Source organism: Telmatherina bonti, assembly GCF_933228915.1.
Source record: "Telmatherina bonti genome assembly, chromosome: 20".
Taxonomy (NCBI): Eukaryota; Metazoa; Chordata; class Actinopteri; order Atheriniformes; family Telmatherinidae; genus Telmatherina; species Telmatherina bonti.
In genome coordinates, this window is record NC_136618.1 from 7777501 (window position 1) to 7797448 (window position 19948).

Genomic DNA, 19948 nt, shown 5'->3' on the forward strand with positions numbered 1-19948 from the left:
AAGCCAGTCAACATGGAGACGTGATGTTTTCAGCTGTCAGATTAAACATGCTACTGTCTACCTGCTATCATCAGCTGCATCCCAAACATTTTCCTGGCTTTATTCCAGCCATAGAGGTTCTTTATTTTCCTGCTTTTCTCATCACTTGTTGATCTTTGGCTGCTCCTGATTGGACGTTACCGTCAGGGGTGTCAAACTCCAGCAGGTTTTGTTATTTCCCTCCTCAAACACACTTGATTGAAATCAAATGGCTCCGACAGCTTCCTTTCAACCTGATCGTTCATTTCAGACCACGGAGACAACACAAACATGCAGGATACTGGTCCTCGAGGACTGGAGTTTGACACCATAAGCTCTCTGATTGGTGGAAAGTCTGACAGGAAGTGTCTTCATCATCATGTCCAGGTGAAAATAGAGGTCTCTTAGCAACATGGTAGTGATGGTGATGAAGATGTGATAAAAAATGGTGGATTTACCATCTAGAGTCTCTGAATAAACACTACATGTTGTGTCTGGACTGTAAACCTCCTGGACAGATAGAAAACCTCCGTAGACCAGCTGGAGGGTCACATGTTAATCTCAGTTTACTCCACAGAGTTGATCGCTATCAGCCGGGGAAATTATTGCCAATATGAGCAATGCAGGTCGAGCAGTTTTACGTGTTAATGCGCAGAAAAGCCTTTCTGCGTTGACTGGTTTGATCCTGCGCTGACGTTGTCTGTTTAACAACGAAAACTTTGTGATTATCTTCTTGGTTGTGCTTGTGCTGTGTGCCACGGTGATGCTGACGCCGTCGTTTTATCTGCACCTGGCTGGAAAAGGACTCCATGATACCTGTTAACTCCATGTAAAAGGCATCGTCTGTTCATGTCCGTCTGCCACTGAGCCGTGAAACGGCCCCGCTGCTCGGCCGTGAGGGCTTTACGGCTTCCATGTCCACATCTGCAGAGGCCCCGTGTTTGTGGACACACTCTTTACTCTTCTCTAAGAGACAAACATGCCTGTTTGTTTCTGGCATTCTGACTCTGTTTGCTGCACAAACTGGATGTTTCTGGCATAAATCAGGTCAAAATGAAATTAAATTTATTTATACTGCCCCGACTCACAAGATGCGCCATCGGGGACGCTTGAAGCAGATTTATAATCCAATAGTCAATCAGAATCAGATCAATTCATTATAGATTTATTCTTATTATTCCAATGAATGGAAAATAGCCTGGCTAAGGAACCCAGCTGGTCTCCAGTTCAGGCTCCGTCCTGCGCGGGCTGGGAGGACGAGACGACGGCGAGCAGAGAGAGGGAAACCTGACATGATGGCAGGGTGAGGAGCGGTGCATCATGGGAGGTCTCCAGCGTGGGCTTCCAGGTGGATCCCAGCATGTTTAGATGGTCTGGCACCTCTGTACCTTTCTGAGCTCCTGCAGCTCTTAGATCAGAAGACCAGATGCTTCTAGTCGTCCCGAGGACTCGACTCGTGACTCGTGGAGACAGTCTTCTCTGCAGGAGCCCCCAAACTCTGGACCAGTCTCCCTCTTTCGGTGAGGTCTGCTGGGACTTCAAGTGGTTTTAAATCTCTTTAGAAAACTCATCTTTTTATGTTGGAGAGCAGGACCACTCGGTCTTTTCCGTCTTATTTTGTCTTTTTAACTATTTTGTTGTCTTTATTTTAGTGCTTTTAATGTTGATTTATGTCATTTTACCTGTGAAGTACTTTGGTTACTTTGAGGTATGAGAAAGTGCTCTACAGATAAAGTTGGATTGATTGACAGCAGCGTGAATGTTCAGGATCGTCTGAACTGCATGTTTAAAGATGTTTTATGCTTTGTCTTTAGAAGGTGTCTCCATCCTGGAGCCAAACTGGGAGGTGGCTCCACAAGAAAGGGGTCCGCTAACTGGAGGGTTAGCCTCAAACTGGTGTCACAAGCAGACCTTACGAGGTCTTCATGATGGACTTTGGGCTTTAATGGCTTCATGTGGAAGAAGTTTCGCTGCTTTAATCCTGAAGAGGTGATAAATCCTTCGCTGCAGCGTTTCTGGTCCTGCAGGGACGTTTCAGATCTCTTTAGACGTCTCAGAAACGGAAAGTTAAAACAGTTCGGTCCGGATTTAACAAATGCGTCAAGTTTCTTGTTTTAAACAAGAGAACAAAGATACAACAAAAAAAACTTACTTTATTCATGACTCAAAGGACGTATCCTGGTAAAATGACCCAAATGTTCCTCCCAGCAGCACCGAGGGCCAAAGTAGCGCCATGCAGAGCAGCTGGATGGGAGGCGATGCATCCGGAGACGAGTCCACATCGATCAGATGTACGATACATGTTGATGATTGGAAACATCTTACAGAACAGTCAGAGTTTGGTGTGAAAGACGTGTCTGTCCAGGAGCAGAACAAACCAAAAACACAATATTTTAATGCAGGAGACTCTGATGTTCAGGAGCGTCCAGCTGCGGCCCTCAAGGGCCACAATCCTGCAGGGTTCAGACGTCTCCTTGATCCGACACACCTCATTCAGGTTACCTGGCTTCTTCTGTCCATCAGCCTGATTCAGAAACATCCTAAACCTGCAGGACAGCGGCCTCCCGGGGACCCACCTTGGTCTGCCCTGGTTTACCTGCAGATGGAAGCAGAACATTGGTTCTTCTGTCAGATAACTGGTTTTCTTTGTGAGGAATCTCCTGAAACGATCATTGGAAGGACGTTGTTCGCATCCTGCAGCTGTGAGATTCAGAGGAACCCGCCGGACAAAGTCGAAGCGGCTGTCGGGTTTCAGCACGTGGCTCTGAAGGGAAGATAATAGCTGATTCTTTACATTTCATTTGTCTCCGGACCGGAATGAAATTTCCTCTCAGATGCTGCATAATCACGTCATGTCAAGTCAAAGGTTGTAAGAAAGTGGAGAGATGAGACTGGAAGTTGGGAGGAAGATGGTTAGTTTTGAAATGAAAAAGGGAAATGTTGTGATTGGTGTGTTTTAATACAAACAAACCCAGTTGAGTCTGATCTACTGTAGTTTAAATGCAGCATGAAGGCAGTCATGTAAAAATCATGTCTCAGGAAACGTTGTCATACATTCAAACTTTTCCTAACGTTGGTCATGAGACTGATTAGTAAACCTGATTTGAGGCCGCCGCTCCTCCTCCACGGTTCGCTTCCAGGAAAAATATAAAAATAGCAGGAAAGGGTTGAGTCATTGATCCTGAGCATCGATGAGTTCTACATGTGTCCACATACGGCGATGGCGTTTTCCCTGTTTCGCTGTCTTCACAGTGAGCTTGCAGGTAGGAGGAAACCATGGCAACAGGGAAAATCAGCTCAGAGAAGGGCTTAAAAATAGTTCTACATCTTTACTGTCGTCTCTGATTCTTTTGTTGAACCCATAGACTGTATATAAAGAGATGGGCGGAGCCTCCGTGACGTCACCCGTAGGTTTCTGAAGAACTGAATTGAAGCTCGGTGGGCGGTTCCTACCATCGCCATCTTGGCAGGGGCATGCACGTCGTCTCACCCGGAAAATACAGATATGGGCAAAGAGGCGGAGCTGAGAGGGGGGCTGTAAGCGTCATGGTGGATGATTGACCGTCAGTTTAAGCTCTCTGATTGGTGGAAAGTCTGACAGGAAGTGTCATCATCATGTCCAGGTGAAAATAGAGGTTTCTTAGCAACATGGTAGTCATGGTGATGAGATAAATAATCAGGATGTGATTCTAACAACAACTCAACTCTTCTATTCTGATTTCTAGGGTGACGAATCGAAGACTTAAGCAACAAAAGGTGCTAATTTCCCATCTAACTTCATTCTTCTATAAGCTGGAAAGAACAAAGAAATGATTCGGGCCAATTCGATTTAAGTTGCAACTTTTTTTGCTCGTCGTTTTTCATCATTTCAATGAGGATAAAACATCACAGCCGTCAGATCATCCTTCTGCTTCTCTAAGGTCCAAGAAGACAATTTAAAAGATCAATAAAAACAACAAAATTAACAATTCTTATCATGGATTAATTTTCTTTATTTGGAAAAAAAATGATTTTTAAAAAAAAATATTGATTTGAAAACGGTGAACCTTAAAAAAAAAAAAAATCCAGATTTTCAATTTTTTTCGGATTTGATTCCCCTCCCCTAATAAATAACGCCATGATGGTGGATCTTTCATTGTGGATTTACCATGTAGCGTCTCTGAATAAAACTGCATGTTGTAGCGGGATCAAAACCTCCTGGACGGATAGAAACTCCTAGAAAACCTCCGTAGACCCACTGAAGGCTCGCACGCCCCCCCGTTTCTGAGATCTTTACCGTCTTGAAGAGAATCCACTGAGCTTTTTTCAGCCTCAGACATGAAGTTTTGCAGGTTTTTCCTCCATTTTTCTGGCATTGCTTCTGACACGGGAATGCTGTCAGAGAGAACCTAAGCGGAAAGTCAGCTCTGTCACTCGCCGTGCGCTTCAGATACCATCTTATCAGCTGATCCGTATAGTATGCAGTGTTTCCCCTGAACACACCTCGCAGCTGTTTGCTTCTGCTCATGTTTGTTTTCTTTGCAAGACAAGATAAGGAGGCTGCATATTAACTCTTTTGTCACAAGTGTGGTATTTTATGCTCCGCATGCTTTATTGTGGGCTCAAACTGCACAACAAGATAGACGAAGAGGCCGTTTGTTTACCAGCAGAGCCTCTGCTCAAACACACTTTCACTGGATTCAGGCTCGTTGGCCATAATGTTCCATAGAAACGTCAACTTTTCTGACTTTTGCTGCATCTCAGGCTTTTCTCTGGCTTGGAAAACTGCATTAAGGATTTTAAGGCTGTCGATTCTCCTCTTCCACACTTTCTAACTTCCATCTAGCTTCTTCTGAAACCCTATCCCGGAACATAAATAAATGCTGAATCAGAGACGCTGTCCTTCAGCAGAGCGGACTCTTTGTGGTTTTCCCGTTTTTAAGGGGCAAGCGTGTGAAAGGCCACGATGGAAAATATTCCTACAGGAAGTGACTCATCAGTAGAGCTGCCGTGGAGGGAAAGTTGTTCTTTGGTCTGATACGAGGATGGTGCAGATTTTCACCACAGTTAGGCTGTCTGTGTGAACTCCTTGGTGTCCCAGGGGCCAGAATGGATTTAGGCATTCAGCAAACTGGATCTATTTGCATGTTTTTACTAAACCTTGAGGTAAAAGATGAAACAAGAATAAAGCTACGTTCAAACTGCAGGGCTTGCTGCTCAAATCGGATGTTTTTGTGAAATCCGAATTTTTTGAAAGTCCGTTCACATTTCCGATCAAATGGGACTTGTATGTGATCTCCTGTATGAACCTCATGCACACCAGAAGCGTCCTGCATGCGTAGAAGACACGGCGACGTGCAGTGAGCGTGCGTGTGACGTCTTTGTGTTTGCAGAAGTAAACATGGACGGCAGCAGAGCATTTGCTATTTTAAACGTTTTGTCCAACCGGAGCCACAACATTGTGAACGGGTTCGTCTTCAGGAGACATTTACGGAAGAGGAAAGTAAAAGTTTTGGTCTTTGTGGAGCTGTGGCAGCAACAACTGTAGAGAGAAACGTTTGGGTTCGGAGTCGCAGGCAGGATTGGTGGGAGAGTGATGTGAGCGTATTTACCGATAAAGAGTTCATAAACAACAAACGCAGAATAATGACGTTTGTCGCGTGTCGGATTAATGCGACCGTTCAGACTGAAGTCGCATGGTAAAAGATCAGATTCATATCGGGTTTAGGACCACATATCCAAACGGCCTGGGTCGCATTAGATAATATCAGATCTGTGTCGTTCAGACTGTTAAGAAAAGATCGGTTACATGTCGCATCGGGGCTCAAACATCGGATTGAAGTCACTTCAGCCGGTAGTGTGAACGTAGCCTAAGAAGTTGGAATAATTTTTGTGTATTCAGTGTTTTCTCCAGATGATGTTTAGGCTACAGAGGCTGTTAAGTCATTTGGTAGTGGTGGCATAGTGCTAGGACAGGGACGTATGTCCGTATTTAATACGTAACGAGTAAATATGCAGATCAAATCCACAAGATTTATTCTGTCAGTCTGAACAAACAAATGAACATTTTACTGCCTCAGTTCAGTTCAAGTTTATCGTCATTTCAGCATATAAATACAAAGAAGGGAACACTGCCTCAGTTCCCAAATGTCAGCAGAAATTCTAAAATTCTACAATAAATACACAATAATACCCCCCTTTTGTTTAAAACAAAAGAAGAAGGAGAACACAAACAGCTGGATGTCCATCTTCCTCCTCCTCTCTGTCGCAACATGAAAAAGACACATCGTCACGCTATTGTGAGGCTTCCTGTCATGACGTACCGGTGGGATAGCATCTATCGCTATCTGGCGGGTACGTCGTCTACTGGGTGCGGTTAACCACGGAAACACAACAGCCATCAGTGTTTACCAAACTGTCCCGTACCGACCCGGTGGGAACGAGGAGTAAGATGTTGGAAAATAACCCTAACAACCATCATGGCTTTTTTTATCTAGTAGAAAATAAAAAGTTTCTTTCTGGAGATGGAAAAACACGTCTCTGCTATCGGCTAATTCTGCTTAAGGTTCCTAAATGTCTCATTTATCCACAAAGCCATGGATATTAGGGAGCTATTTGTCGATTTGACTTGTGCTCGTTAAATTTAGGCTGCATTCAAATCAGGACAGTCCGCTAGATTCAGTCCGGTTGGGGACTCGGCTCAGCTGTAGGGGGGTGTATCCATGCGGACCGAGACTGTGTTCACGCTGCTCTTTGGTCAAACCAGCCAAACCATTAGAATAATATATCCCCATTCCCACCAGAGGTGGCGCTGCACTAGTTTCCTTCCTGTTAAAAGGGAGTTTTTTCCTTCCCACTGTCGCCAGTGTGCTTGCTCAGGATGGGAGATTGAGTTGGATCCTCCAACTCAATCTGTTGGTTTCCTTATATAGGCTGTTATGAATTGGCTTTCATTATGTTTTCTTCTGTGTCTGTAAAGCATCTTGAGATGGCATTGCTGTGATTTGACGCTAAATAAAATTGAATTGAATATTATTAGGATAATACTAGTATTAGTACTAGTACTATACTAGTAAGATAACTCCGTTTGGCGTTGAACATGGAGACCAAACTATGGCTGTTTTGGGTTTTTATTGTGTCTTATGCAAGTATACTGCAGAAATCCACTGCAACAATGGACGCAGTATGAACACCAGACGAGGCAGAGGACCCTTAACGCCATCACTATGGATTTACCCACAATGCAATGCCGCGCCACATGCAGGAAGGGACTTGTCATGTAGTCCGCTTCCTGTATTTGGTCCGCTTAGAACGGGCCGAGACCTGCGTTTGTAGGCGGACCGAGTCGCTTCTTTGGTCCAAATCAGAATTTATTTGGAGCGTTTACATTTCCCCAAACGAAGCGACTTTCCGAGCAAACGGATTCGGATCAGAGCGGCTGATGTGGACGTGTCGTTAGAGGTTTGCTTCGTACAGAACAGTTCTAACATCTGCTGATAAAGTTCAGGTAATCTGATTACCGGCACCACAGAAACTATTTCATGCTTTTAAATGAAGTTTGTAGCATAAATTTGTTGTTTAATGTTGATAATTACCTTTATTTCGGGGGAGGGGGGTTGTTAGCCTCTTCCTGCTGCATACATCACATTCCAGGGATTCTTCAGCCCAAACATCTTGATGAGGTTCCCGTCCAGCGGGCCGTAGAGCCGCTACGCCGCCGCTGCAGGAATCCTGGAGGAATCACTGCAGATTGAAGTACTCTGATGCAGCCGACACTTTCTCTGCAGGTTTTAGTTTACAGCATTCCAAACTGCATTTCTGAGCTTGTAGGAGTTTTGTTTTTTTTTTTAACTTGAAATGAATAAAATCAGCTGTTTTCCTTTTTTTCAGGCTTTATTTTAGGAAGACATGATCTAGAAAACAGGCTTCTAGCTCAAGTTGCTCATTTCATCCTGCAGCTTTTTGCTGCACTTTGCAGACAGTCTCCTTCTCTGGTAGCAATAAGAGGTCAGCAGCTTTTCCGTCATTAAATAAACCCTCTCTTTTCCCGTCAGACGGGATCAGGACGGTTTGTTTCTGCTCACTAACTTCTGATTCAGCAAATTCTTCCCCCCCGAGCCGTGGACAGGAGAGCAAAATGAAGGAATTCTGCATGCAGAATGTGGTTAAAGCTTGCATTATGAGAAGGAGGATACATGAGCGGGTCGTTTTCATTAAAACTGGCTGTTCTGTGGGGTAAACTAATGAAAATGTGCAGCTGATGTGCGTGCGGAGCGTCCTGAAAGTGCTACGAGAGTCTCAGCTGAATGGTTTTCATGCTAAACGTTGCTACTGCAGCTTTTTCTTCCTACAGGTTTATCTCGCAAAGCGAAGTAAAAGTGTTTCAGTCTGAACAAAAGAAAAGTGCAACATGAAACCTTTGCACACACACACACACACACACACACACACACACACCCTCCAAGCTCTTAAAGTGGCCTCGCGGTTCACCCCCCCCCCCCCTCCCCTTACTGACTCTATGAACCTCTGCTTGTCAGTCATCAGCTGCGACTGATTCAGCAGTTTCTGCTAGTTGTTCGTCTTTCTAAGGAAAGGCGGCTGAAACTGAAGGACCTGGATGGATTCTCGCCGTGGAACGCTGTGGGGTGAACTCCCGTTTCCAGTCTGATTACTGGTTTAACAGCTGACTACTGGTTTAACAGTCTGTGTACTGGGTGAACGGCTGATTACTGGGCTGTTTACTGGGTGAACGGCTGCTTACTGGGCTGTTTACTGGGTCATCATCTGTTTACTGGGCCGTTTACTGGGTGAACGGCTGATTACTGGGCTGTTTACTGGGTGAACGGCTGCTTACTGGGCTGTTTACTGGGTGAACGGCTGCTTACTGGGCTGTTTACTGGGTGAACATCTGTTTACTGGGCTGTTTACTGGGTGAACATCTGCTTACTGGGCTGTTTACTGGGTGAACATCTGTTTACTGGGCTGTTTACTGGGTGAACATCTGCTTACTGGGCTGTTTACTGGGTGAACATCTGCTTACTGGGCTGTTTACTGGGTGAACGGCTGCTTACTGGGCAGTTTACTGGGTGAACATCTGTTTACTGGGCTGTTTACTGGGTGAACGGCTGCTTACTGGGCTGTTTACTGGGTGAACGGCTGCTTACTGGGCTGTTTACTGGGCGAACAGCCAGCCAAGCAGCGCGCCGTCTGTGGGTGGAGGGAGGGGCGAGGTCCGGAGAAGGCGGTGAAAGACAGGAGAGTGTGTCTGTAACGGTGTGTATGAGTGTGTGTGTTCAGTGAGTGAGTCTGTTTACGCCAGTCGCAGGTGAACTCCTAGATCTTCCTGAAGCGAGTGATAAACGCAGCGTTAGAGGTGTTTCATTGTTTACGTCCATCTTCATGGTTAGAAGTTTGTCCATCAGATCTGGGATTGCTTGTTTTTACCACCATGGTTTGGACGTAAACCTGAGCGGACACCGTGGAAAACTCAGTATTTAGATCCACTTCCAACCTTCCTCATTACAAATAAACCAGGAAAGCTGGTTTTTACTGGCAGCTTAAATCCAAAAGGAGAAACTTTTCAACAGATTCGTTCCTCTTTAGAAGAAGTATGTAAAGACATCAGTCGGTTCGCTGCTGACCATCACTTTACTGTTGCAGAACTGAAACAAACTGATCCGTCTCCATTTGGTCTTTTTAATATTTTACTATTTGTGCTTGATGGATTTATTCCGTCATTAGCAACTAACAATTATTTTAATAGTCGATTTATCTGTAAACATTTTTTTTGATTAGTCACGATTATTTCTGTCACACCCGTCATCTGTGCTTCCGGTTGATGCAGCTTCTTTTTTTTTTTTTTTTTAAACAAGCTGCAGTATGTTTTACTCCACTCTCTTCATTTGCATCATCTGAATGTCCCCCATATTCCCAGTCAATCTCAACATGATGTCCTTTAGTAAAGTAAACCAGTCCACTCTTGAATATCAAATATAAGCCTAACAGCTTACTACGAATTTATTTGGAAACAAACGTATTTATAATGTCACATCCAAACTACAGAATTTGTCTCAAAAAGAAAAAAAAATAGATAAAATATTTTAATTGTACAATCATGTTGGTTTATTTTCTCCCCATTTTATAATCCAGGAAATTTCCAGGAAAATAATCCGGGAAGGTTCGGCAAAGACCCCTTAAGAAACGGGAGTTTCTGCGCCAAAACGGGATAGTTGACAGGTACGACAAAACTACATAACTAGTCGGTAATGCTAACTTACCCATCCAGAATGCTAGCAGAAACCGTGTCTCCGGGCTGCTTTTTCTTCACATGCATGACTCTCGTGCTGCCGTGGTGTGTCAACTCTGCGTGGCAGACGACACATTTCAGGTTGTTTAGTTGGAAAAACTGCCAAACCTTTGAAGCACGATGTCTAAAGCTGTTTTCACTCGACTGTTCAGGTTGCGCCGCCATCAGTCTTCAGTTGTTCTTCGTTGGTTAAGAAGACGCTGTACAGAATGACAATACTGCCCCCAGTCTTCCTGTGGGGCTTTGAGTCATTTACCTGATGTTTACAGTTCTTGTGCTGTCTGAAAAGCCGTGGCGTTAACTTGTCTGGCGCAGGGTTTTATCAGCAAAGCCGTTACGGACGTTTAGAACGCAACGCGTCGACAATGAAATTTCACGTCAATTAATTTTTATTGTCGACGAATCGTTGCAGCTCGATCCGTCATCATCTCCAGACTGCAGACATGCGTTTAACCAACAAAAATCTGTAACAATGTAGAAATGTGTCTTTGCACTGCATCTCTTTGCACGCTGGACATGTAAACTACAACAAACCAGAAATCAAACCTACTGCCTCACAAAAAAACAACAAATGAGTATTGTACGCAAAGTTAAACAAACTTTAAAACTTTAAAAGTTGATCAAACGGAGCATGAACCTTTCCTAAATGATGAAACATGAGGCTCGCGGTGCGTCTCAGCCAGAGAAACGTGAGACTAACAAAGTTAAATGCTTTAAAGATGCTCTACAGAAACGTGTGCAGATTTTTTTCCTCCCATCGACAGCTAATCCTGCATCCATCCTGCATCCTGGCTCCTCTGCGAGACCCCTCCAGCCAGTAAAAGTCCCATCCTGACTCCTCTTATCTCTTGCTCCATCCCTCCCTCTCTTCCTCTGATGACGTATTCTGGCGTTTTGTAGCTGAATCGGCCACCGTGCGTGTTCAAAGCGCTCGGTGGTTATATCCGCTTGCTAGCGTGTGACGCGGTTCGTAAAGCGGCGTTCAGCTGCAACGTCATGCAGCGTCCTGAAAGAAAACGCAGCAGCTCCAGAAATGCACACATTACATGTCTCTGTGCCGTCAAACGAGTCGGAACAAAAGTTTTTAGGTTGGAAAGTTGCTTAATGTGTTTTTACAGAATTACCAGTTGTGAAAGCACGTTTGTTATTCTGCATATATTCACTCGTATGTGAGTTATCAAATAAAATAAAGAAGAAAGGATGAGAATCCTACCATCTGAAACAAAGAAAAAAAGATGTGTGCAGCCAATGAGAGAAGAGCAGATGAACTGATGTCCAATCAGGTGGCCGCAGCCTCGCAGTAACTATGGTGCCTTCAGGTCTCGTGGGAAAAACCTGCATGAAGCCACATCTAAACTGTCTAAAATATTTACTTACATGTTACATATTTACATATGCAGAGGTTGAAGGCTGGAAAACTGTTTTAATAATAAAAGAATGTTTTGTGATGAGACAAATGTAATAATATTTTAATCCGTCAGCAGCCGCTGTGGTCGTTGGGCCACGATCCCACTTCCTGCTGGATAAAAACTACAAATGAAGTAAAATGTTCATTCTGTTTATAAAAAAAAAATAAAAAAAAGTTTTCTTTAGTTTTTATGTCTTTGTGTTAAAATATAAACACATTTTATAGTAAATACAAAGAAAAGCAAAACAAATAAAAAGTTTTTACATAATTACATCCAGAATCCTGAAGTAGAGCTCTGACGGCGTAAAATCCATGTATAACGCTCAGCTTGCCTGTAATACACTCATCTTATGTGTGTGAAGGTGTTATGGTGGGAAAACACACTCTAAATACTGAACAGATGAAGCTGTGTGTGTGTGTGAGCGAGTTGCTGAGATATGAGGGAAGAAGAAGAAACTAGAAAAATGTATGAATCTAATCCATTTACATTATTTCTAAAGTTGAGGAAATGAGGAAAATGTGATGGGAGTTATGAAAGGCATGTATGTTCCTGCTGCAGCGGGATACGACTAATATAATTACATGTCCAAATCCCCAACAGGAGCGCTCGTGTTAGAACCGTTTTCATGTTTTTGCTTTGGAAACGCAGCGGTTTTAATTAAACTGGAGAAAAAAGAGAAAATCTTTCATCGCAGCAGAGTAAATCTTTAAAGACGCCGTCAGTTTCTGAGCCTGGATGTTTCATCAGATCCTCCAGCTCTATTCTTACTGTTCCACAGAGCAAAATGCTGCCGTCACGTCTCGTACTCCAGGAGCTGGAAGGATTCATCATATGTAAATAAAATCTGTTTTCTCTTTTGTTTTAAACCAGACTTAAAAACAGTTTTAATATATACAATGTATTTTACGTTTTCTTTTTGTTTTTTTAATCAGTACTGTAAGTCCGGTCTCCAGAACCAACTTCTATGTAGCCCAGCTTATCCAAATGAATAAAGTTATTAATCAATAACCGTCATATCTTTGCTGATTAAGTTGACGACAATCCTACAGTTGTGCAGACCTTGAATGCGACACCTGGTTGCCTAGCAACATTAACCCCAGTGTGCGTTGTTGTTATGAAATTGTAAGAGTAGCGCTAGCAAGCATGTTGCTCTCTGTCCCAAAACGCAACATTTACAAGAAAACCGCAGTTTTAACCCGCCTGGACTGATAAGTATTTATTTATATTTCCGTCACATCGGAGCGCCAAACCGGTGTGATTAATATGCGATGAGTGTGTGGCGGTGTGTGAAGATTACAATGTGAGGAGGCACCACATGGAGAAGTTTAGCTTGATATGACCTTTTTATGTAAAAAGTTAGGAGAAAAATCGTCTCTGACTGGAATTGTCATTTTATTTAGTGCATCTGCCCTTGTCACGTTGGACAAGAATAGAAAAATGAATAAACCGCTTTTTTTTTTCCCCCTTACTTTATTTATTGGTTCTGATCATTTTTTAAATTTGAATATCTAATTGTGCAGCCCTGGTGTAGGTTATCTGTATATTCCATGTACTTATTTTGGTCTCCAACTCCTAACTTATCCGGTTTATTTCAGATTAAGTGACGGCTGATACTAAATGTTAGACCTGTACTTTGTGTTTTCCTTCTATAATGTAGTTTATAAAACGGGGCGTTAGCTGAAATACGGCGGCGATGCACAGAAACAAGACAAACAATGGCTGGAAAAGCGAAGAAAATGCTAAAAATCTGCTGATTTCTCCGAATCGACCGCATGTTCCGCTGCTGAATCTTCATGTGGTCGTCTACGATGAAAGTCTTCATTCCGGCTGATGGCTGCCGGTCGTTGCTGTCCTCTCACACGGACAGACGCCTCAGCATCAGTGTAGTTAGCCAGTTAGCCACGTCCCAGCTGTCTCTAAACCTGACACATGAAGACAAGGATAAATACTAAGATAAATGGTTTAAATGCTGCTTATCTCCACAGCGACTGCTTCCCTTCAGTTAAAGTCAACCTCATGCTGCTGCATTTAACTCTGAAGGAGACATGATGACACGACTTTATGTTTCAGATCGCCCAAAAGTATGACCCCCAAAAGGAGGAGGAGCTCCGCTTCTGGATTGAGGAGACGACGGGGATGTCCATCGGAGAGAACTTCCAGAAAGGTCTAAAGGACGGCGTCATTCTCTGCGAGTACGTTCTCTCTATTTCAGGTTTTAATGTCTCAGGACTGAGAAATCGGCCCTGGGGTCCGCATGGCGGGACCTCCTGAAGTTGCTTACAGATGCAGGATTTAACAGCCAGGTGACATGCAAGCCTTGTAGATGATAAGATGAGATAAATCTGACTGTTGATGTGTCTGCATGCTGAACTAGATCCACTGCATCACATCCGGCTTCTTCCACCCAGAATGTAGCGTCTTTATGGAGATCAGAAACATGGCAGCATCTTCTCATCAGTCTCCAGAGAAGCTCCTGGTTTTCAATCATTTGGTTTGAATCAAAACTTTATTTTACATACCATATAATAACCAGAGTGTAAACAGAATAATCATGAAAACAGCAACAACAGAATAAAAAATGAGGCGGAACACGGTGGAAGGACTCGTCTGGTCCTCATGGTCGCGGGAATTAAAAGCCAACGTAAGAAGTTGGGTCTTTGGAAGAGATTTAGAATCCTAAAGAGTTCTGGCAGAGAGAGGGAGGTCGTTCCAGTCTGAAGCGTGTCAGAGCGTCATCACGTGCAGGATGTGTCATCGTGTGACAGTTGGCGTACTTGTCGGCTTAAAAGGAAACAACAATAAAGTTATTCTTCCAGTTGGACCAGATCTCACGTGCCTGCTGTATGGAAGGGATGTGAGGAGTCAGAACAAGACGAAACGCTGCAGATTTCCACCTCCAGGAGAAACGTCTCGATGTCGGGAATCCAGCGAGACCCTCTCTCCCCTGCTGGCTTGGTGTCGGAGCTGCTGGTAAAGAGGAAGAGTTGGCGTTTCAGAGGAAATGGTGATCCAGAGTCTGGACATGCGGTCTGTTACTGGTAAAGTCCGCAGGATCCAGTTCGCTTTTGGTGGACTGACTTCCTGTCTAGATGGGCTTCTGCAAATCCCTCACTTCCGTGGAACGTGAACCCGCCTTCGCAGCCAATCACAGCCAATCACAGCCAATCAGCTGATCACAGCCAATCACAGCCAATAAGCTGATCACAGCCGATCGCAGCTGATTGCCGCAGCTCTAATCAATCAGAGCGTTCCACCAGGTTTCGCCTCGATGCCTTTCTGAAGCGTCCCAGAGGCGCCATCGCTCTCCGCTTCTCCAGTATCCACAGCTGTTCTATGAAACCACGTCGGTCTAAGCAGAGCAGAAATTTCACAGCATTTCATCAGGATATTTAACACGTCACGAACCACAATACACAATAAAAACATGGCACAACCATAGTAAATCATTTGTTTCATTAAGCCTGTTTGTGACTTAGATGTATGAAACTGATGATAAAGAGTCGAAACAGGTTCATTATGACGTAGGAACCGACTGAATGGAGCATTTCACCTGATAAAATGATGTTTTTCTGTTTCAGGCTGATAAACAAACTGCAGCCGGGCTCTGTAAAGAAAATCAACCTTTCGCAACTAAACTGGCACAAGGTAAGAGTTGCTTTAACCACAATAAAGCTAGAAGCAAACGGACTTCATGTTTCATCTTTTTATTTGTGCCACAACGTCACCGTTGTGTGTGTGGGTGTGTGTGGGTGTGTGTGGGTGTGTGTGTGTGCGCGCGTGCGCAGCTGGAAAACCTTGGGAACTTTATCAAAGCCATCCTGGCTTACGGCCTGAAGCCCAGCGACATCTTTGAGGCCAACGACCTGTTTGAAAACGGGAATATGACACAAGTACAGACCACGCTGCTGGCGCTGGCCAGCATGGTGAGTAAACACCGGCTGCCGGGGGTCCGGTTCATAAACTCTGTTTCACTTCGGTTCTTTGACCTCGCGTCCTCTGTGTCAGGCGAAGACTAAAGGTCTGGACACCAAGATTGATATCGGAGTGAAATATGCCGACAAACAAGCTCGACACTTCGATGAAGAGAAGATCAAGGCTGGACAGTGTGTCATTGGACTGCAGGTAAATGTTTCGGGGACACTGGACAGGACTGAGACTTGGTTCCTGGAACTTGTTCTGATATTTAGTCTTTGTTTACAGTCTTAACACTCCTAAAATCTGGTAAATATGACCTGTAGAGGATCAACTCCTGACTCATCAGTCATTATTTATTGAATAACTGTAAAATGCAGCGGGTGACGGTGGAACAACGAAGTTCGTCCTGACATTCAGTCCCGCTGCAGGAACGATGAGTCATCAGAAGTTTGTCCCCTTTTCCTTGCAAAGCTTCAGTTTATCTGCTGGTTTCTGCAGCTTTATGTTCAGCATTTCAGTCCAGTCCAGAAGTGGACCTTTACTGGACCACTGCAACACCTTGCTTCTTTATTGTCGCCGCCTGTTGCAGACCTGGTGCATGAACCAGGTTCGGTCACGCCTTCGCTGTCAGACACACGGCCTCGTAGTGACTGCAGAAGTCTTCTGGTTTGTTTCCGATGCGGCAGATCCTGGAAAATCAGCTGCAGAATCATAAATGTTGTGGAAATGGTCGTAAGCCCTTCTCAGACTGAATGTCAGCAAACTGAACGTCTGGTTTTTTAAAGTTATTGATGAGTTGAACGGGTCCATGTGATTAGATCAGCTGTTGTTCATCTGAGGACATACACTTCTCACAAAAAGTTAGGGATATTTGGCTTTCAGGTGAAATTTATGGAAAATGCAATATGTTCATGCTACAGTGATATAATATCATAAAAGTAAGACATTTAAGTAGAAGGATGCACTACTGATTTCCTCATCTCAAAAAATTCATTCAACACAAAAGGTAACAACAATGGTAGTTACACCACAACAAAAAACTTGAACGTCTCAATATCTCGTCATGTGCCCTTGAGCATCAATTACAGCTTGACAACGACGTCTCATGCTGTTCACAAGGCAACTTATTGCCTGCTGAGGCATGGCATCCCACTCTTCTTGAAGGGCAGCCCTCAGGTCATTGAGGTTCTGGGGTGCAGGGTCTCGAGCCTCTACACGACGGCTCAGCTGATCCCACAGGTTTTCAATGGGATCCAGGTCTGGAGAGAGTGCAGGCCATTCCATTTGAGGTCCACCAGTCTCCAACAGCCGTTCCCTGATGATGCGGCCTCGATGAGCAGGAGCATTGTCGTCCATGAAGATGAAATTAGGCCTGTGCTGTTCATGTAGGGGCACAATCACTGGATTAATGATGTTATTCAGGTAGTATGGGCTTGTCACTGTACCATTCACAAAGTGTAGGGCAGTTCTGTACCAAGTGGACACCCCTGCCCACACTGTAACACCGCCACCACCAAAAGCTGGCCTGGTGACAACAGTGGCTGATGCATAGCGCTCTCCCTGACGTCTCCAACATCGTTGCCGGCCATCATTTCTGCTCAGTGTGAATCGACTTTCATCAGAGAACAGCACTGAGGCCCACTGGTTCCTCGTCCAGCGTAAATGCTCCCTGGCCCATGCAAGACGATGATGCCTGTGCCTGGTGGTGTGGTCAGGTACCCGTGCAGGTCGTCTAGCACGCAGACCACGCTGATGGAAACGGTTTGGAATGGTCTGACGTGACACTTGGGTGCCTCTCACCTCTCTTAAACGTGCCTGGAGTTGAGTGGCATTCATCATCCGGTTTCTCAGGGCAGTGTTCACAATGTAGCGGTCATCAGCACGGGATGTGGCCAAAGGACGTCCACTTCTAGGCCTTTCTGTGACTCTTCCAGTCTCTCCATATCTCTGTTGCAACCTGCTGATGACACTCTGTGACACTCCAAGCTCAGTGGCCACTTCTGTCTGAGAACGTCCTGTTTGAAGCATCGCAATGGCAAGGGACTGTTGTTACATTGTTAGGTGTCGTCTTGGTCTCATGATGTCAAAATGTGAACGGCATGATGAGGACAACTGTTTAAACACCAGCTCTAATTGAACCAGGACATTTATTGGTCAATTCAAGGATCACACACCTGCCGTGATTTTTGCCGTTAAGCTCCTTGTTAGAGAACAGCAACTTGTGCAAAATTTATTGAAACATTTAACAGTTGGACATGTGCATTTAAAAGCTTAGAGAAGATCACATTAAGTTCACCTGTACAGGTTTGAATGCATTTTAGGCTTGTTGTGAAATTTCACCCAAAAGCTGAATATCCCTAACTTTTTGTGAATAGTGTGTGGACCTAATTCTGAGACCGAGGAAAAGACTATTTTTTATTAATTTATTTATTTATTTATTGAGTAAGAAATTGATTTAATTTGATTTATTATTATAACTATTATTTAATTGTATTTTTATTTTATCAATTTTATTTATGTACATTTTAATTTTATTTATGTACGTTTTAATTTTATGTTTCATTTGGTTTTTCATTACTTAATTTTTTATATTATTTGGTTTTTATTTTATTTTATTTTAGGTTGGGTTTTTTTTAAATTGTTTTTATTCTATGCATTTTTTGTATTTTATTTTTTACGTACTATGTGAAACCTCAGAATTTAAAGAGGGTTTATCTTCTATATATACATTACTGTTTGGATTGGATTGGATGTTGATCGACGACATCATTTCCATTTCGTCTGTAGATGGGAACAAACAAGTGTGCAAGTCAGGCTGGAATGACGGCTTACGGGACCAGAAGGCATCTGTACGATCCAAAGACTCAGACTGACAAACCCTACGATCAGACCACCATCAGTCTGCAGATGGGAACCAACAAAGGAGCCAGTCAGGTAAAGCCCAGTTTCCCACGTTTAAAAGGAAGCGAGTAAAAGCTGCATGGTTGGAAGGCGGGCGACTTCTGGGCGGTACGAACAACCACTGCAGCTGAGAAGAAAATCCTTTGTGAAGACGAGATCAGTTCAAATTCTCCCTGAGAATAACGTTTTACTTTGCTGTTTAGTTGAAAAGTAGACGATCAATGATCCATGAATGAGTTGGTTATTGATGAACATCCAGATAAAACCAGCTCTGGTCTTCGGCAGGCGGGAATGTCGGCCCCCGGTACCCGCAGAGACATCTTCGACCAGAAGGTGGCGCTGCAGCCGGCGGACAACTCCACCATTTCCCTGCAGATGGGCACCAACAAGGTCGCGTCCCAGAGGGGCATGAGCGTATACGGCCTGGGCCGACAGGTTTACGACCCCAAGTACTGCGCGCCCCCGACCGAGCCGGTCATCCACACCAACGGCAGCCAGGGCACCGGCACCAACGGCTCGGAGATCAGCGACAGTGACTATCAGGCCGAGTTCCAGGACGACGACTTCCACGGAGGCTACCACAACGACTACGACGCCCACTACAACAACCAGAACATTGACTATTAGCGGACACCTCCACCTCCAGAGCAGTATTAAGCATATTTTATCACCTACACAACAGAGCAAGCCTTTTGCTATCCTCGCTAGTCCTTTTTAACCCTTCGAAGCGTAAAGAAGCGGCTTCTCGCTCTCCATCATCAATAGACTCTCTGAGCAGCCGCGTTGTAAGAAACTGTGATAGTGTAGGATAACGATAGTTAACTTGAAAGCAGACTTTTCGGTTTCCTCTTCAAAAGAAAAAGTCGTATGTAACGCTAAAGTAGTGATAACGTCGACCGCTTTTGTAACGTTAAACGAAACGTCTGCGTGTTTCTGAAATATCGCGGTCCATGTCGGAGTCCTCAGCAACGGTCTGATTTATCCTCCTGGCTTCCTACTTGTCTCTGAAACGCCCCTCGTAGCCATTGTTGGTGGTACTACAAGATATTATGATGAATAACTAGATTATTTTCTTCTTTAAGGGCCTGGTGACTCAGATTTTGCTGATGACCAAACCTGATTCGACTTCTTTCTGCTTCACATTATCCACTTTTTTATGATTCCCTTGTATCTTTAAAGCTGTATTTATTGCAGTGCCTCTTTTGTAAGACATTCCACTGTTTTATGGTCAAGGTTGAAAATTGTATGTTTCAAATAAAGCCTTAAAGTCTTTAAGTCTGAAAAGCCGTTGTCAACTTCGTATCACTTGTCCAACCACATTGTTTCTTGTACGCGTCTGAAGGTCTGATGTATGAATGCAACTCTGTAGTTACATATTTCTCTGCAGCCGGCAGGAATCGGGAACTTCTAATGGACTTGC

General features: G+C 44.1%; 1 protein-coding gene across 1 annotated transcript in view; it reads left to right on the forward strand.

Moving 5' to 3' along the window:
* cnn3a (calponin 3, acidic a) overlaps positions 1–19782 on the forward strand; it is a 20799-nt gene extending 1017 nt beyond the window's left edge. Inside the window, exons 2-7 of the mRNA XM_079259924.1 lie at positions 13783–13904; positions 15291–15357; positions 15498–15635; positions 15718–15834; positions 18415–18561; positions 18814–19782. Of these exons, the coding sequence (XP_079116050.1) occupies positions 13783–13904; positions 15291–15357; positions 15498–15635; positions 15718–15834; positions 18415–18561; positions 18814–19155 (933 nt within the window). The 3' untranslated portion in view covers positions 19156–19782. The remainder of the gene's footprint in view (positions 1–13782; positions 13905–15290; positions 15358–15497; positions 15636–15717; positions 15835–18414; positions 18562–18813) is intronic.
* The last annotated feature ends 166 nt before the right edge of the window (positions 19783–19948 follow it).